The 17,059-nt window shown below is 43.0% G+C and overlaps 1 protein-coding gene across 4 annotated transcripts in view; it reads left to right on the top strand.

Annotated features, from left to right (window-relative positions):
• LOC106563245 (colorectal mutant cancer protein) overlaps positions 1-17,059 on the top strand; it is a 122,325-nt gene that overhangs the window by 48,394 nt on the left and 56,872 nt on the right. For all 4 annotated transcript variants that reach the window (XM_014128653.3, XM_014128654.3, XM_014128656.3 and 1 more), the window contains 3 exons: positions 92-234; positions 7,080-7,243; positions 16,302-16,508. In XM_014128653.3, the coding sequence (XP_013984128.3) occupies positions 92-234; positions 7,080-7,243; positions 16,302-16,508 (514 nt within the window). The remainder of the gene's footprint in view (positions 1-91; positions 235-7,079; positions 7,244-16,301; positions 16,509-17,059) is intronic.

A 17,059-nucleotide genomic window follows, 5' to 3' on the forward strand; every position in this document is an offset into this window, starting at 1 on the left:
TTATCGAACCACAAACACATCTGTCAACAAGGCTAGTGTCATATGACTTTGCCCTAACTCCGACATAACTCAGTGACCCTCTGCCCCTCAGGGAGGAGGATGAGTTTTCGGAGCTGCGTTCAGAGCTCAGCCACAGCCAGCACGAGGTCAACGAGGACGGACGCAGCCTCGACCAGGACGTGGCCTCCGTCTCACTGGCTGAAAACCACTCCACCCTGGCGAGCGCCAACATGGGTAAGAAAGGACACTGTAGTGTTTGACTGTAAACCCACATACAACTCCTATAAATGAGTTTGACTTGCTCTGAATACCCTCATTCTATGGTTTAGTGGACACATTCACAACCAAGCCGGAGTTTTCTCCACTCCATCAGTAGAATGAATGTGTTTATGCTCTCAGGCTAATCTTCGCTTTTCTGTTTCACTAATAACTGCTTCGATCAGTGGTTCATATGAATCATCTCTCCCATGGAGAGACTGTTACCTATCTGTGCCCATAGATGGACTCTGTGACCTACAGTATCTGTGCATGTCCTCCCTTGATGGATGGCCTGTTGCCAACCAACTGCTATAGGGTTGATGGCACCCAATACACAATTATCGGCTTCTAGCGGTGATCGAATGAGGAGCAGTTATGTGCGTGTGTGTATGTGACTGTGTGTGTGCGCGTTTGTGCTCGCATGCACACTCCCACAATGGAAAATTGATTCGGCAGAGTCCGTGCAGCAGTTCCTTCGAGACGCTATTTATACTCCCCTCTATCAATGGTGCTGAGTGCACCCAGCAATCACTTGTCAATGGTAAAGAGATTCATTGGTTTCTCTTCTTCCTTATCCTCAACGTTGAGCAGAGAGTGAGAAGAAAAACACATTTTTCATTCATTACAGGTCTTTGTCTAGCTGTAGCCGGGGCAATCTTATCCCCTCACACACACACAAAAGGATTTCACCAGTCAGGAAATCATTTAGGAAACAGGAATATAAGTTTTGTTAATCATCACGTTCGTTCGCACAGCACTAATTACTTTCGAATTGTTGGCAAAACCTGCACTTACTTTGCCCCTCCAGCGGTAGGGAAAGGGGGGACATATGGAAATACGTCTCAGTCGCTCGCCACATTTTCATATTTCACACAATGTACCCAGGCTATGTTTGTCTAGGTCTGGGTATAGATACTAATAATCATCATTATCATTGTGGATGCAGTATGGCAGCAGGTGCTCACCATCGGCTTGGGGGTATTGGATGCTTTGCAGGGCTTTTATTTATATGCACATTTAAATTAGTTTCTGATGAGCCAATTTGATTCCCTCTGGAGATATGAAGTTGACACAGTGAATAGGGAACTGAAGCTTTAAAAGTGGTACATGCCTTTTAGGGCTGACCCCATTTAGTCGACTGGTTGATTGTTTACCGATAGGCTGTTGGTCGACCAAGATTTCTTTAGTTGGGTAGTAGCAAAATAAATTGTTTCAATCATGGGGTACCTGTCTGATTGGCGCCTGCCTGAGTGGACTGATCCATTGTGGAGGCAGTGGGGATGGCACAGTCCATCACTCTAAGGCTAGTTTTCAGACCCCTTGACTTTTTACACATTTGTTTCATTACAGCCTTATTAAAAAAAAAAAACATACTTTTAAATGTTTTATCATCGGATGTAGTGATCACAATATAGTAACCATATCTAGGAAAACCAATGTTCCGAAGGCTTGGCCTAATATAGTGTATAAGAGGTCGTACAATAAGTTTTGTAGTGATTCCTATGTTGTTGGTGTAAAGAATGTTTGTTGGTCTGTGGTGTGTAATAAGGAGCAAACAACAGATGTTGCACTTGATACATTTATGAAATTGCTTATTCCAGTTACTAATAAGCATGCACCCATTTAAGGAAATGACTGTAAAACATGTTAAATCCCTGTGGATTGATGAGGAATTGAAAAATTGTATGGTTGAGGGATGAGGCAAAAGGAATGGCAAATAAGTCTGGCCTCACAACCGATTGGCAAACGTACTGCAAATTGAGTAATCATGTGACTAAACTGAATAAAAAGAAGAAGAAACTACACTATGAAACAAAGATAAATGAAAAAAACTTTGGAGCTCCTTAAATGACATTTTGGGGAAAAAGGCAACCTGAGCTCCATCATTCGTTGAATCAGATGGCTCGTTCATCACAAAACCAACTGATATTGCCAACTACGTTTGAATGATTTTTCTTTTGGCAAGATTAACAAACTTAGGCATGACATGCCAGCAACAAACACTGACACTACACATCCAAGTATATCTGACCAAATTATGAAAGTAAATAATTTGTTGTTGTCTATCAACAATGACAAGCCAACGGGGTCTGACAACTTGGATGGAAAATTACTGAGGATAATAGCGGACGATATTGCCACTCTTATTTGCCATATCTTCAATCTAAGCCTACTAGAAAGTGTGTGCCCCCAACCCCTCTTTTACGCTGCTGCTGCTCTGTTTATCATCTATGCATAGTCACTTTAACTATACATTCATGTAGGTATTAGCTCAATTAGCCCGACTAACCGGTACCCCGCACATTGGCTACCCCGGTCTATTTGCATTGTGTGCCCCCAACCCCTCTTTTACACTGCTGCTGCTCTGTTTATCATCTATGCATAGTCACTTTAATTATACCTACATGTACATATTACCTCAATTAGCCCGACTAACCGGTGCCACCGCACATTGACTCTGTACCGGTACCACCTGTATATAACCTCGCTACTGTTATTTTCACTGTCATTTTACTGTAATTTTTTTCTTTCTTATCTATTGTTTACCTAATACCTATTTTTTACTTAAAATTGCACTGTTTGTTAGGGCTTGTAAGTAAGCATTTCACTGTAAGGTCTACACCTGTTGTATTCGGCGCACGTGACAAATAAACTTTGATTTGACTTGGAGGGAACCAAAAGTCATTACTGGCTCAAATAGCCGATCAACCAGCCTGTTACCAACCCTTAGTAAACTTTTTGAAAAAAATGGTGTTTGACCAGATACAATGCCATTTTACAGTAAACAAATTGACAACAAACTTTCAGCATGCTTATAAGGAAGGACATTCAACAAGTACAGCACTTACACAAATGACTGATTGGCTGAGAGGAATTGATGATAAAAATATTGGGGAGGCTGTTCTGTTAGACTTCAGTGCGGCTTTTGACATTATCGATCATAATCTGCTGCTCGAAAAACATATTTGTTATGGCTTTACACCCCCTGCTATATTGTGGATAAAGAGTTACCTGTCTAACAGAACACAGAGGGTGTTCTTTAATGGAAGCCGCTCCAACATAATCCAGGTGGAATCAGGAATTCCCCAGGAGAGGCCCCTTACTTTTTTCGATCTTTACTAATGACATGCCACTGGCCTTAAGTAAAGCCAGTGTATCTATGTAAGCGGATGACTCAACACTATACATGTCAGCTACTACAGCAACTGAAATTACTGCAACACTTAACAAAGAGCTGCAGTTAGTTTCAGAATGGGTGGCAAGGAATAAGTTAGTTCTAAATATTTTTTTAACTACAATCATTTTATTTGGGACAAATCATTCACTAAACCTTAAACTTCAACTAAATCTTGTGATAAATAATGTGGAAATTGAGCAAGTTGAGGTGATATAACTGCTTGGAGTAACCTTGGATTGTAAACTGTCATTGTCAAAACATATTGATACAACAGTAGCTAAGATAGGAAGAAGTCTGTCCATAATAAAGCACCGCTCTAACTAAACAGCACTATCAACAAGGCAGGTCCTACAGGGCCTAGTTTTGTCTCACCTGGACTACTGTTCCGTCGTGTGGTCAGGTGCCACGAAAAGGGACTTAGGAAAATTGCAATTGGCTCAGAACAGGGCAGCACGGCTGACCCTTGGATGCACATAAAGAGCTAATATGCATGTCAATCTCTCCTGGCTCAAAGTGGAGGAGAGATTGATTTTATCACTACTTGTATTTATGAGAGGTATTGAGATATTGAATGCACCGTGCTGTCTGTTTGAACTACTGGCGCACAGCTCGGACACCCATGCATGCCCCCCAAAACAAGCCATGAGTTCTCTTCACAGTCTCCAAGTCCAGAACAGACTATGGGAGGCGCACAGTACTACATACAGCCATAACTACATGGAACTCTATTCCACATCAAGTAACTGATGCAAGGAGTAAAATTAGATTTAAAAATGCACCTTATGGAACAGCAGAGACTGTGAAGCAACAAACATAGGCACAGACACATGCATACACACACACACGATAACATACGCACTACACGCACGCACACATGGATTTTGTACTGTAGATATGTGGTAGTGGTGGAGTAGGGGCCTGAGGGCACACAGTGTGTTGTGAAATCTGTAGATGTATTGTAATGTTTTTAAAATCGTATAAACTGCCTTAATTTTGCTGGACCCCAGGATCCATAATAAATAAATACAAATACAAATCAACACACTACCCCATAATGACAAAGAAAAAACTGGGTTTTAGAAATGTTTGCAAATATACACTACTGGTCAAAAGTTTTAGGACACCTACTCATTCAAGGGTTTTTCTTTATTTTTACTATTTTCTACATTGTAGAATAATAGTGAAGACCTCAAAACTATGAAATAACACATAAGGAATCATGTAGTAATCATGAAGTAATTTGAGATTCTTCAAGGTTGTAACGGCCGTCGTCGGAAGAAGACCAAGGTGCAGCGGAGTTAGTATTCGTCATGAGAATTTAATACAAACAATGTGAACACTATACAAAAAAACAAGAAAACTGACACCCAAACAGTCCTGTCAGGTGCAAAACACTAACAAAAACAATTACCCACAAAACCCAAAGGAAAAACATGCTCCTTATGTGTGACTCCCAATCAGCAACAACGAGCTTCAGCTGTGCCTGATTGGGAGCCCAACACGGCCCAAAACAAATAAATACAAAAACATAGAAAAAGGAACATAGAACGCCCACCCAATGTAACACCCTGGCCTAACCAAAATAAAGAACAAAAAACCCCTCTCTATGGCCAGGGCGTTACAAAGGTAGCCACCTTGATGATAGCTTTCACACTTGGCATTCTCTCAACCAGCTTCATGAGGTAGTCACCTGGAATGCATTTCAATTAACTGGTGTGCCTTCTTAAAAGTTAATTTGTGGAATTTCTTTCCTTCTTAATGCGTTTGAGCCAGTCAGTTGTGTTATGGGAAAGTAGGGGGGTATACAGATGATAGCCCTATTTGGTAAAAGTCCAAGTCCATATTATGGCAAGAACAGCTCAAATAAGCAAAGTGAAACGACAATTCATCATTACTTTAAGACATGAAGGTCAGTCAATATGGAAAATGTCAAGAACTTTGAAAGTTTCTTCAAGTGCAGTCGCAAAAACCATCAAGCGCTATGATGAAACTGGCTCTCATGAGGACCACCACAGGAAAGGAAGACCCAGAGTTACCTCTGCTGCAGAGGATAAGTTCATTAGAGTTACCAGCCTCAGAAATTGCAGCCCAAATAAATGCTTCACAGAGTTCAAGTTACAGACACATTTCAACATCAACTGTTCAGAGGCCTGAATCAGGCCTGAATCAGACCTTCATGGTCAAATTTCTGCAAAGAAACCACTACTAAAGGACACCAATAATAAGAAGATACTTGCTTGGGCCAAGAAACATGAGCAATGAACATTAGACCGGTGGAAATTTACAGACTCTCTGGTACGCTTATAATTTATTGAAATTATATTGTAATCTAACAGCACCTGTTTGGCACACATAATATGCACGCAGGGGTGGCTCCTTACTTTATTTTTCTTGAACTCCAGTACTTTCCACAACTAGTAAAATGTATTCCACACCTGACTTCCCCTTTTTCCTCCTGAGCAACCAAACATTCCCCAGTTTAGAGTTTATTTGTCACGTCTGCATCCATCTTGCTGTCACGTGTTATGGTGTTCAGAGTTTGTTATAACCAGTTTATTGATGTGATTATGATCTGCTCTAGGTCAGGCCCTATTGGTCACGTGTATGCGATGCATACGTGTCATGTAAAAAGAGCCAGGGTTGAGGCAATAGGAAATGTTTTTCCTAAATAAATGAGGGATTTCGATAACAGAACTTTTCAGGCAGAAATGGCTGTAATTATGTTGCAGCTTCAGCAACACGGACAACGCAATAAACACTATTGATGTTCTGTGGTGGTCGCTGCAGCAGGGAGGAGCCCGGCCAGCACAATCAAATCAATTGTGGTCCAGCTCCCTCTTGTCATGTGTGTGTTTTATGGTTGATTTGATGAAAACACATACTGTAGGGTGTCTATATATGGAAAAATACACGTTTAAAAATGGTGACCAATCGATTGGTCAAAAGAACAGACGACCCTCGGTCGACCAAGATCATTTTTTTAGTCGGGGACAGCCCTACATGCCTCAGTTGGTTGGAGCTTGCTGCTTGCCTTGCAACCCAGGGTTGTGGGTTTTATTCCCACAGGTGTTATCTGTAGTTCGCTGTGTATAAAAGTACTGAATTTCAATATTGTCATACTATATGAAAAAGAATTGTCCTGCTTGTATCATTGTCTTTCTCTCAAATAGTTGTGGTGCGTGTTGTGTTCTCTCTAAACAGCAGATGTGTGTGTGTGTGATGCGGTTTAATGAGTGTGTTACTAGCCTGCAGCATTCCTCCAGTCACCCTCAGGCGCTCAGTTAAACCATGAGCATTTAGTACATGGCTGGTTATCAGTATGGCCCTAGCACACAAAACATCAACACTATGCTCCAAGGTCACCTTGCTCATGCAGACTACAGTAGCTGTGTTGTTCTAGCCACATTGAGGTTTGATTATTTGTTCCTAGATCAGTGTATCTGGCTCTAGTCCTATTATTTTGACCAGCATCTTGCACACTAGAATTCATTCATCTGATTCCAGATCCGTTTGACTCTGGACATCATCCCTGTACTGCAGTGGCCTGAACTCAGTTTGCCTGACGTTACATTACATTAGGCTTTAAAACATGAATATGTTCCTAGACCATGTCTGAGCCTAGACCTGTGCTTTCTCCCTGTAGACAACTGCAGTGACCTGAACTCAGAGCTGCAGCGGGTTCTGACGGGGTTGGAGAGCGTGCTGTGTGGGAGGAAGAAGAGCACATGCAGCCTGTCTGTGGCCGAGGTCGACCGCCACATAGAGCAGCTGACCACCGCCAGCCAACACTGTGACCTTGCCATCAAGGTAAGACACCAGAAAATGACTAGCGGCTAATACTGAGACTTGTTTTAGGAAATCCTTTTCCTTCCATATAAACACAATTAATTGGTAGGAAAGCGTGAAGGAGGATAAAGAGTGGATGGAGCAAAAGAAAAATATGCAGGATAGATGAAAATAGGTTAACCTAATACTGGTACAAGCATCTCCTATTAAATGCATTCACAGATGCTTAAAGAAAGGTAAATAGAAAATCCAGTGAGATTAGTTATAATATAACTGTTGTATGACGTTGAACTGTCGTGCTGGAAGACCTGAGCCACTTCCAGTAATCTGTCAGCAGGGGTCTTGGGGTGACCCTGGGTTGTACCCACCAGTAACAGCCCGTCTCAGCTTGGGACGCCTGTGTGATTCAGACTGATGTCATAGACTGATGAGGGGCCAGATGGTGGTCCCCACGGTGACGCCTCAGCTCTGGTAATGGAAACCTGTCTGCCTGGCTGTCGTCTCCGTAGCGATGGGAGTGTCAGCAGACCTAAGGGGAATTCAGTCTGCTAGCTATTTCTTTCCTCGCAAACAGATAATACAACACACACACACACACATACACAGGGAAAGATGGGAGAATGAGAGAGGGAGAGCGAAAGGGAAGTAGACCTATAGACACAGAATGTGACAGAGATGCAGAGAAATTAACCGTGAGCGAGAGAGACAGTTATGCTAAAGAAAGAGGTAGAGAAAGGAGAGAGGCAAAGTGAAGGACAGAGAAATATAGCAATTATTTTGCTGGTGTTGCTTCCAGAGGCAGTTTGGAAGTCAATAGTGAGTGTTGCAAACAAGGACAGGCGATTTTTATGAACTTCAGAACTCGGCGGTTCTGTGAGCTTGTGTGGCTTATCACTTTGCGGCTGAGCCATTGTTGCTCCTAGACGTTTCCACTTCACAATAACCGCACTTACAGTTGACTGGGGCAGCTCTAGCAGGGAAGAAATTTGACGAACTCACTTGTTGGAAAGGTGGCATCCTATAATGATTTACAAATGCGACCTGGCCAAGATAAAGCAAAGCAGTGCGACACAAACACACAGTTACACATGGGATAAACAAACGTACAGTCATTAACACAATATAAAAATCTATAGACAGTGTGTGCAAATGTAGTAAGATTAGGGAGGTAGGGCAATAAATAGGTGCCAGGGGATGGTGCTTGGCATTCAGGCCAAAGAGTTCTATGGGCGAAGTAATTACAATTTAGCAATTAAATGATAGATGTGCAGAAGATGAATGTGAAATTTGATGAACTCACTTGTTGGAAATGTGGCATCCTATAATAATACCTCATTGAAAGTCACTGAGCTCTTCGCAAGGCCATTCTACTGCCAATATTTGTCTATGGAGATTGTGTGCTCGATTTTATACAGCTGTCAGCAACAGGTGTGGCTGAAATGGCAGAATCCACTAATTTGAAGGGGTGTCCACATAATTTTGAATATATAGTGTAGGTCCTTCGTGTTAAGACTGTTAAAGGCATAACAGACAATCACTGTAACTGGCAATCAGTTCGTGACTGTCATAGCCCACTCACTGTAAGGTGGGAGAATGGATTTACTTGGCTTTATGTTATCAGCCTGAATGGACCTCCATCACAAACCGTTGTGTCAGAGCTGCAATAGAGGACAGATGGAGACATATTACTGTAAAGAAAGAGAAATCAAGGTCTCTATGTTTAACATTTATTTAGTGATCTACATTTTCTAATAAACTAATTGAACTTGGCTATCAATTTCACCCCCTTTTGTTGGCTGATCACAGTGGACACAACCAGTGCTAGTCTGACCACTTAATGCTAACCCAGTTACATTTTGTGTGAAGAGAAATAGACACCTTCACAGTTCCAGCTGTGAGGCTTAATCCCAAACAGATCCCTCTCTTCTAGACTGAGTGCCCTAATGGTGTCTCTTTCACACATCTATAATAACAGAATTGTTGTAATTTGATAGAAACACTTATCCAGTGAGTATGAGAGGTGGAGCTGATTTCTATACCGACATATCCAGTCCATTCAGATTTGCGAGGAGTCAGCCAAGGGTCTAGTGATGGGTTTGGGATTGGGCCACAGTATCCCATTGTGTGTGGACCCAATCCATTACCATTGACTAAGCCTATAAAAAGAATACCACCCAGGCAAATATGTATCTTCTCCAAGGCCATTTGTTGATATTGGGTGTTCATGCGGCACAGACAACTTTAAGTTACTCCACATGTTCCATAGCAGTAGCTGGGCTTATAAAACCGTACTTTATACACTGCTCAAAAAAATAAAGGGAACACTTAAACAACACAATGTAACTCCAAGTCAATCACACTTCTGTGAAATCAAACTGTCCACTTAGGAAGCAACACTGATTGACAATAAATTTCACATGCTGTTGTGCAAATGGAATAGACAACAGGTGGAAATCATAGGCAATTAGCAAGACACCCCCAATAAAGGAGTGGTTCTGCAGGTGGTGACCACAGACCACTTCTCAGTTCCTATGCTTCCTGGCTGATGTTTTGGTCACTTTTGAATGCTGGCGGTGCTTTCACTCTAGTGGTAGCATGAGACGGAGTCTACAACCCACACAAGTGGCTCAGGTAGTGCAGCTCATCCAGGATGGCACATCAATGCGAGCTGTGGCAAGAAGGTTTGCTGTGTCTGTCAGCGTAGTGTCCAGAGCATGGAGACAGGTCAGTACATCAGGAGACGTGGAGGAGGCCGTAGGAGGGCAACAACCCAGCAGCAGGACCGCTACCTCCGCCTTTGTGCAAGGAGGAGCAGGAGGAGCACTGCCAGAGCCCTGCAAAATGACCTCCAGCAGGCCACAAATGTGTATGTGTCTGCTCAAACGGTCAGAAACAGACTCCATGAGGGTGGTATGAGGGCCTGACGTCCACAGGTGGGGGTTGTGCTTACAGCCCAACACCGTGCAGGACGTTTGGCATTTGCCAGAGAACACCAAGATTGGCAAATTCGCCACTGGCACCCTGTGCTCTTCACAGATGAAAGCAGGTTCACACTGAGCACATGTGACAGACGTGACAGAGTCTGGAGACGCCGTGGAGAACGTTCTGCTGCCTGCAACATCCTCCAGCATGACCGGTTTGGCGGTGGGTCAGTCATGGTGTGGGGTGGCATTTCTTTGGGGGGCCGCACAGCCCTCCATGTGCTCGCCAGAGGTAGCCTGACTGCCATTAGGTACCGAGATGAGATCCTCAGACCCCTTGTGAGACCATATGCTGGTGTGGTTGGCCCTGGGTTCCTCCTAATGCAAGACAATGCTAGACCTCATGTGGCTGGAGTGTGTCAGCAGTTCCTGCAAGAGGAAGGCATTGATGCTATGGACTGGCCCGCCCGTTCCCCAGACCTGAATCCAATTTAGCACATCTGGGACATCATGTCTCGCTCCATCCACCAACGCCACGTTGCACCACAGACTGTCCAGGAGTTGGCAGATGCTTTAGTCCAGGTCTGGGAGGAGATCCCTCAGGAGACCATCCGCCACCTCATCAGGAGCATGCCCAGGCGTTGTAGGGCGGTCATTCAGGCACGTGGAGGCCACACACACTACTGAGCCTCATTTTGACTTGTTTTAAGGACATTACATCAAAGTTGGATCAGCCTGTAGTGTGGTTTTCCACTTTAATTTTGAGTGTGACTCCAAATCCAGACCTCCATGGGTTGATAAATTGGATTTCCATTGATTATTTTTGTGTGATTTTGTTGTCAGCACATTCAACTATGTAAAGAAAAAAGTATTTAACAAGATTATTTCATTCATTCAGATCTAGGATGTGTTATTTTAGTGTTCCCTTTATTTTTTTGAGCAGTGTATAATGTACAGCCCAAGCTGTTACCTCTGGTTTTGAATCTGAATTTAGAGAACTGAATTTGAATGCATCCAAGAAGTTGAATATATGAAACTTTGAAAATTTCAAATAATAGTTTGTATCAACAATGAATGCAATATCTGCCATATTAAAACTGAATGTTCAGTGCATTTGGAAAGTTTTCAGACCCCTTGACTTTTCCCACATTTTGTTATGTTACAGCCTTATTTTAAAATCGATTAAATAAAAACATTTCCTCATCAATCGCCACACATTACCCCATAAGGACAAAGAAAGAAAAGTGTATAATTGTTTTGCAAATATATAAAAAATAAAAAACAGATACCTTATTTACCCAAGTATTCAGACCCTTTGCTACGAGACTCAAAATTGAGCTCAGGTGCATCCTGTTTCCATTGATCATCCAGATGTTTCTATAACTTGATTGGAGTCCACCTATGGTAAATTCAGTTGATTGGAAATTATTTGGAAAGGTACCTCTATATAAGCCCCCTCAGTTTACAGTGCATGTCAGAGCAAAAACCAAGCCATGAGGTCGAAGGAATTGTCCGTAGAGCTCCAAGACAGGATTGTGTCGAGGCACAGGGTACCAAAGCATTTCTGCAACATTGAAGGTCCCAAAGAACACAGTGGCCTCCATCTTTCTGAAATGGAAGAAGTTTGGAACCATCAAGACTCTTCCTCGAGCTGGCCGCCTGGCCAAACTGAGCAATCAGGGGAGAAGGGCCTTGGTCAGGGTGGTGACCAAGAACCCAATGGTCACTCTGACAGAGCTCCAGAGTTCCTCTGTGGAGATGGGAGAACCTTCCAGAAGGACAACCATCTCTGCAGCAATCCACCAATCAGGCCTTTATGGTAGAGTGGCCAGATGGAAGCCACTCCTCAGTAAAAGGCACATGACAGCCCACTTGGAGTTTGCCAAAATGAGAAACAAGATTATTATTTTTTATTTTTTTCACCTTTATTTAACGAGGTAGGCCAGTTGAGAACAGGTTCTCATTTACAACTGCGACCTGACCAAGATAAAGCAAAGCAGTGTGACACAAACACACAGTTACATATGGGATAAACAAACGTACAGTCATTAACACAATATAAAAATCTATAGACAGTGTGTGCAAATGTAGTAAGATTAGGGAGGTAGGGCAATAAATAGGCCATAGTGGCGAAGTAATTACAATTTAGCAATTAAACACTGGAGTGATAGATGTGCAGAAGATGAATGTGCAAGTAGAGATACTGGGGTGCAAAGGAGCAAATAAATAAATAACAATATGGGGATGAGGTAGTTGGGTGGGCTATTTACAGATGGGTTGTGTACAGGTGCAATGATCGGTAAGCTGCTCTGACAGCTGATGCTAGATAGGTAGATCTAAGACTCCAGCTTCAGTGATTTTGTAATTCGTTCCAGTCATTGGCAGCAGAGAACTGGAAGGAAAGGCGGCCAAAGGAGGAGTTGGCTTTGGGGATGACCAGTGAAATATACCTGCTGGAGAGCGTGCTACGGGTGGGTGCTTCTATGGTGACCAGTGAGCTGAGATAAGGTGGGGCTTTACCTAGCAAAGACTTATAGATGACCTGGAGCCAGTGGGTTTGGCGACGAATATGTAGCGAGGGCCAGCCAACGAGAGCATACAGGTCGGTGGGTAGTATATGGGGCTTTGGTGACAAAACGGATGGCACCGTGATAGACTACATCCAGTTTGCTGAGTAGAGTGTTGGAGGCTATTTTATAAATGACATCACCAAAGTCATGGATCGGTAGGATAGTCAGTTTTACGAGGGTATGTTTGGCAGCATGAGTGAAGGATGCTTTGTTGTGAAATAGGAAGCCGATTCTAGATTTCATTTTGGATTGGAGATGCTTAATGTGAGTCTGGAAGGAGAGTTTACAGTCTAGCCAGACACCTAGGTATTTGTAGTTGTCCACATATTCTGAGTCAGAACCGTCCAGAGTAGTGATGCTAGATAGGCGGGCGGGTGCGGGCAGCGATCGGTTGAAGAGCATGCATTTAGTTTTACTTGCATTTAAGAGCAGTTGGAGGCCAGGGAAGGAGTGTCGAATGGCATTGAAGCTCGTTTGGAGGTTTGTTAGCACAGTGTCCAAAGAAGGGCCAGAAGTATACAGAATGGTGTCGTCTGCTTAGAGGTGGATCAGAGAATCACCAGTAGCAAGAGCGACATCATTGATGTATACAGAGAAAAGAGTCAGCCCGATAATTGAACCCTGTGGCACCCCCATAGAGACTGTCAGAGGTCGTCTTTTATCGATGGCGGTTATGATATCATTTAGGACCTTGAGTGTGGCTGAGGTGCACTCATGACCAGCTCGGTAACCAGATTGCATAGCGGAGAAGGTGCGGTGGGATTCGAAATGGTTGGTGATCTGTTTGTTAACTTGGCTTTCGAAGACTTTAGAAAGGCAGGGTAGGATAGATATAGGTCTGTAACAGTTTGGGTCTAGAGTGTCTCCCCGTTTGAAGAGGGAGATTACTGCGGCAGCTTTCCAATCTTTAGGGATCTCAGACGATATGAAAGAGAGGTTGAACAGGCTAGTGATAGGGGTTGCAACAATTGCGGCGGATAATTTTAGAAAGAGAGGGTCCAGATTGTCTAACCCGGCTGATTTGTAGGGGTCCAGATTTTGCAGCTCTTTCAGAACATCAGCTATCTGGATTTGGGTGAAGGAGAAATGGGGGAGGCTTGGGCAAGTTGCTGTGGGGGGTGCAGAGCTGTTGACTGGAGTAGGGGTAGCCAGGTGGAAAGCATGACCAGCCGTAGAAAAAGGCTTATTGAAATTCTCGATTATCGTAGATTTATCGGTGGTGACAGTGTTTCCTAGCCTCAGTGCAGTGGGCAGCTTGGAGGAGGTGCTCTTATTCTCCATGGCCTTTAGTGTCACAGAACTTTTTGGAGTTAGTGCTACAGGATGCAAATTTCTCTTTCCAGTCCTAACTGCCTGTGTTTATTGGTTCCTAACTTCCCAAAAAAGATGCTAATGCAGTACGACACAGGATGTTTTTGTGCTGGTCAAGGGCCTAACCATCTGCCATATCTCACACACGCACGCACTCACATACACAGTTATACACTCTGAATTATGGGTACTTTGAGAGATCAGGGGTTTCTTACGTTAGATAAAAAAATGAAAAAGTCACATGTACATAAATCTTAGTCTTGGATACTTGTTCTACTCATGTAAATTTAGACGCGCGATGGACTACACTACCCACAAATCATTTTACATACAAATTGTGAACTGCTATGTAGTGTAAAATCCTGTGCAAAAACAAATGTGCCTGACATGTTAGATTTTCTTGTTTTGTCTGTCTCACTTTTGTTTTGGCTCCTTGTTAGTTTTTCTCAAATCATTTTCTTGTGTCTTTCTTGGGGCTACTACAAGGTACCAAATGGTTCTTCTTTGTGATGCCAATTCAATGAGTCCCAGAGAATCCACAGTCATTCACATTTGGTTACTAGAATTGTTACCATTAATCTCAATCTCAACACCCTATATACAGGTGAAGTTTACATACACCTTAGCCAAATACATTTAAACTCAGTTTTTCACAATTCTTGACGTTTAATCCTAGTAAAAATTCCCTGTCTTAGGTCAGTTTGGATCACCACTTTATTTTAAGAATGTGAAATGCCAGAACAATAGTAGAGAGAATGATTTATTTCCGCTTTTATTTCTTTCATCACATTCCCAGTGTGTCAGAAGTTTACATTACACTCAATTAGTATTTGGTAGCATTGCCTTTAAATTCTTTAACTTGGGTCAAACGTTTTGGGAAGCCTTCCACAAGCCTCCCACAATAAGTTGGGTGAATTTTGGACCATTCCTCCTGACAGAGCTGGTGTAACTGAGTCAGGTTTGTAGGCCTCCTTGCTCGCACACGCTTTTTCAGTTCTGCCCACAGATTTTCTATAGGATTGAGGTCAGGGCTTTGTGATGGCCACTCCAATACCTTGGCTTTGTTGTCCTTAAGCCATTTTGCCACAACTTTGGAAGTATGCTTGGGGTCATTGTCCATTTGGAAGACCCAATTGCGACCAAGCTTTAACTTCCTGACTGATGTCTTGAGATGTTGCTTCAATATATCCACATAATTTTCCTCCCTCATGATGCCATCTATTTTGTGAAGTGCACCAGTCCCTCCTGCAGCAAATCACCCCCACAACATGATGCTGCCACCCCCGTTCTTCACGGTTGGAATGGTGTTCTTCGGCTTGCAAGCTTCCCCCTTTTTCCTCCAAAGATAACGATGGTCATTATGGCCAAACAGTTCTATTTTTGTTTCATCAGGCCAGAGGACATTTCTCCAAAAAGTACGATATTTGTCCCCATGTGCAGTTTCAAACCGTAGTCTGGCTTTTAATGGTGGTTTTGGAGCAGTGGCTTCTTCCTTGCTGAGCGGCCTTTCAGATTATGACGATATAGGACTCGTTTTACTGTAGCTATAGATACTTTTGTACCTGTTTCCTCCAGCATCTTCACAAGGTCCTTTGCTGTTGTTCTGGGATTGATTTTTACTTTTCGCACCAAATTACGTTCATCTCTAGGAGACAGAATGGGTCTCCTTCCTGAGCGGTATGACGGCTGCGTGGTCCCATGGTGTTTATACTTGCGTACTATTGTTTGTACAGATGAACGTGGTACCTTTAGGCATTTGGAAATTGCTCCCAAGGATGAACCAGACTTGTGGAGGTCTCCAATGTTATTTTGATGTCTTGGCTAATTTCTTTTGATTTTCACATGATGTCAAGCAAAGAGGCACTGAGTTTGAAGGTAGGCCTTGAAATACATCCACAGGTACACCTCCAATTGACTCAAATAATGTCAATTGGCCTATCAGAAGCTTCTAAAGCCATGCCATCATTTTCTGGAATTTTTTAAGATTTTTAAAGGCACAGTCAACTTAGTGCATGTAAACTTCTGACCCACTTGAGTTGTGATACAGTGAAATAATCTGTTTGTAAACAATTGTTGGAAAAATGACTTGTGTCATTCACAAAGTAGATGTCCCAACCGACTTGCCTAAACTATAGTTTGTTAACAAGAAATTTGTGGAGTGGTTGAAAAACGAGTTTTAATGACTCCAACCTAAGTGTATGTAAACTTCCGACTTCAACTGTACATACGGCACTTTAAAATAAAATAATGTTCCCCCTCTTTCCTCCTTTCCCCCAGACGGTGGAGGAGATCGAGGGGGCCTTGGGCCGGGACTTCTACCCCAGCCTGTCGGAGGAGCGTATGCACTGGCAGAAGGAGCTGTCCGGCCTGAGGGAAGAGAACGAGAGCCTGACGGCCATGCTGTGCTCCAAGGAGGAGGACCTAAACCGCACTAAGGCCACCATGAACGCCATCCGGGAGGAACGTGACCGCTTGAGACGACGGGTCAGTCAGCTGGGTCCTGTTATTATGATTCTTTTACATTTTCTGTCATTTGGTTTATGGGTTTTGTGCGTTTCCCGTGTACCTTTTGAGCCTTTCCACATGACTGTGTTGGTGGCTGACAGATTGGGGTGCATCGTTGCTTATTATTGCTAAGGCAGGTTTACATACATTTTTATTGAATCTGACCCATAACAGTCAATACGATACAAAAAGGTATCTAGTGAGGTGGAAGGAAAAAAGAAGATACTCAACATAGCTGTATGTTTCTTAGTTTTCATTCGTTTTCATGTTTTTTATTAGATCCCGAAAAGGTTGTGAGAACTTGAGCCTATTGCCAAATCTCTAGTAAATGTGTCCTAGTGTGAACCTGTTCTAGGCAGAGAACTAAGACCAAATCCGAAAGAATAAAAAAATTCTCTGCACAGAGGCTCTAAGCTGTAATTATGGTCCACCATGTCCGTTGGATTGAAAGATCTGCGGCGATCAGTTCAAATATAGACTTGTTCTCTGATGCTTTGTCGCTAGGCCACTGCATTGACAGACACTCGCAC

Source organism: Salmo salar, chromosome 11 (genome assembly GCF_965601325.2).
Source record: "Salmo salar chromosome 11, fSalSal1, whole genome shotgun sequence".
In the NCBI taxonomy this organism is placed as follows: domain Eukaryota; kingdom Metazoa; phylum Chordata; class Actinopteri; order Salmoniformes; family Salmonidae; genus Salmo; species Salmo salar.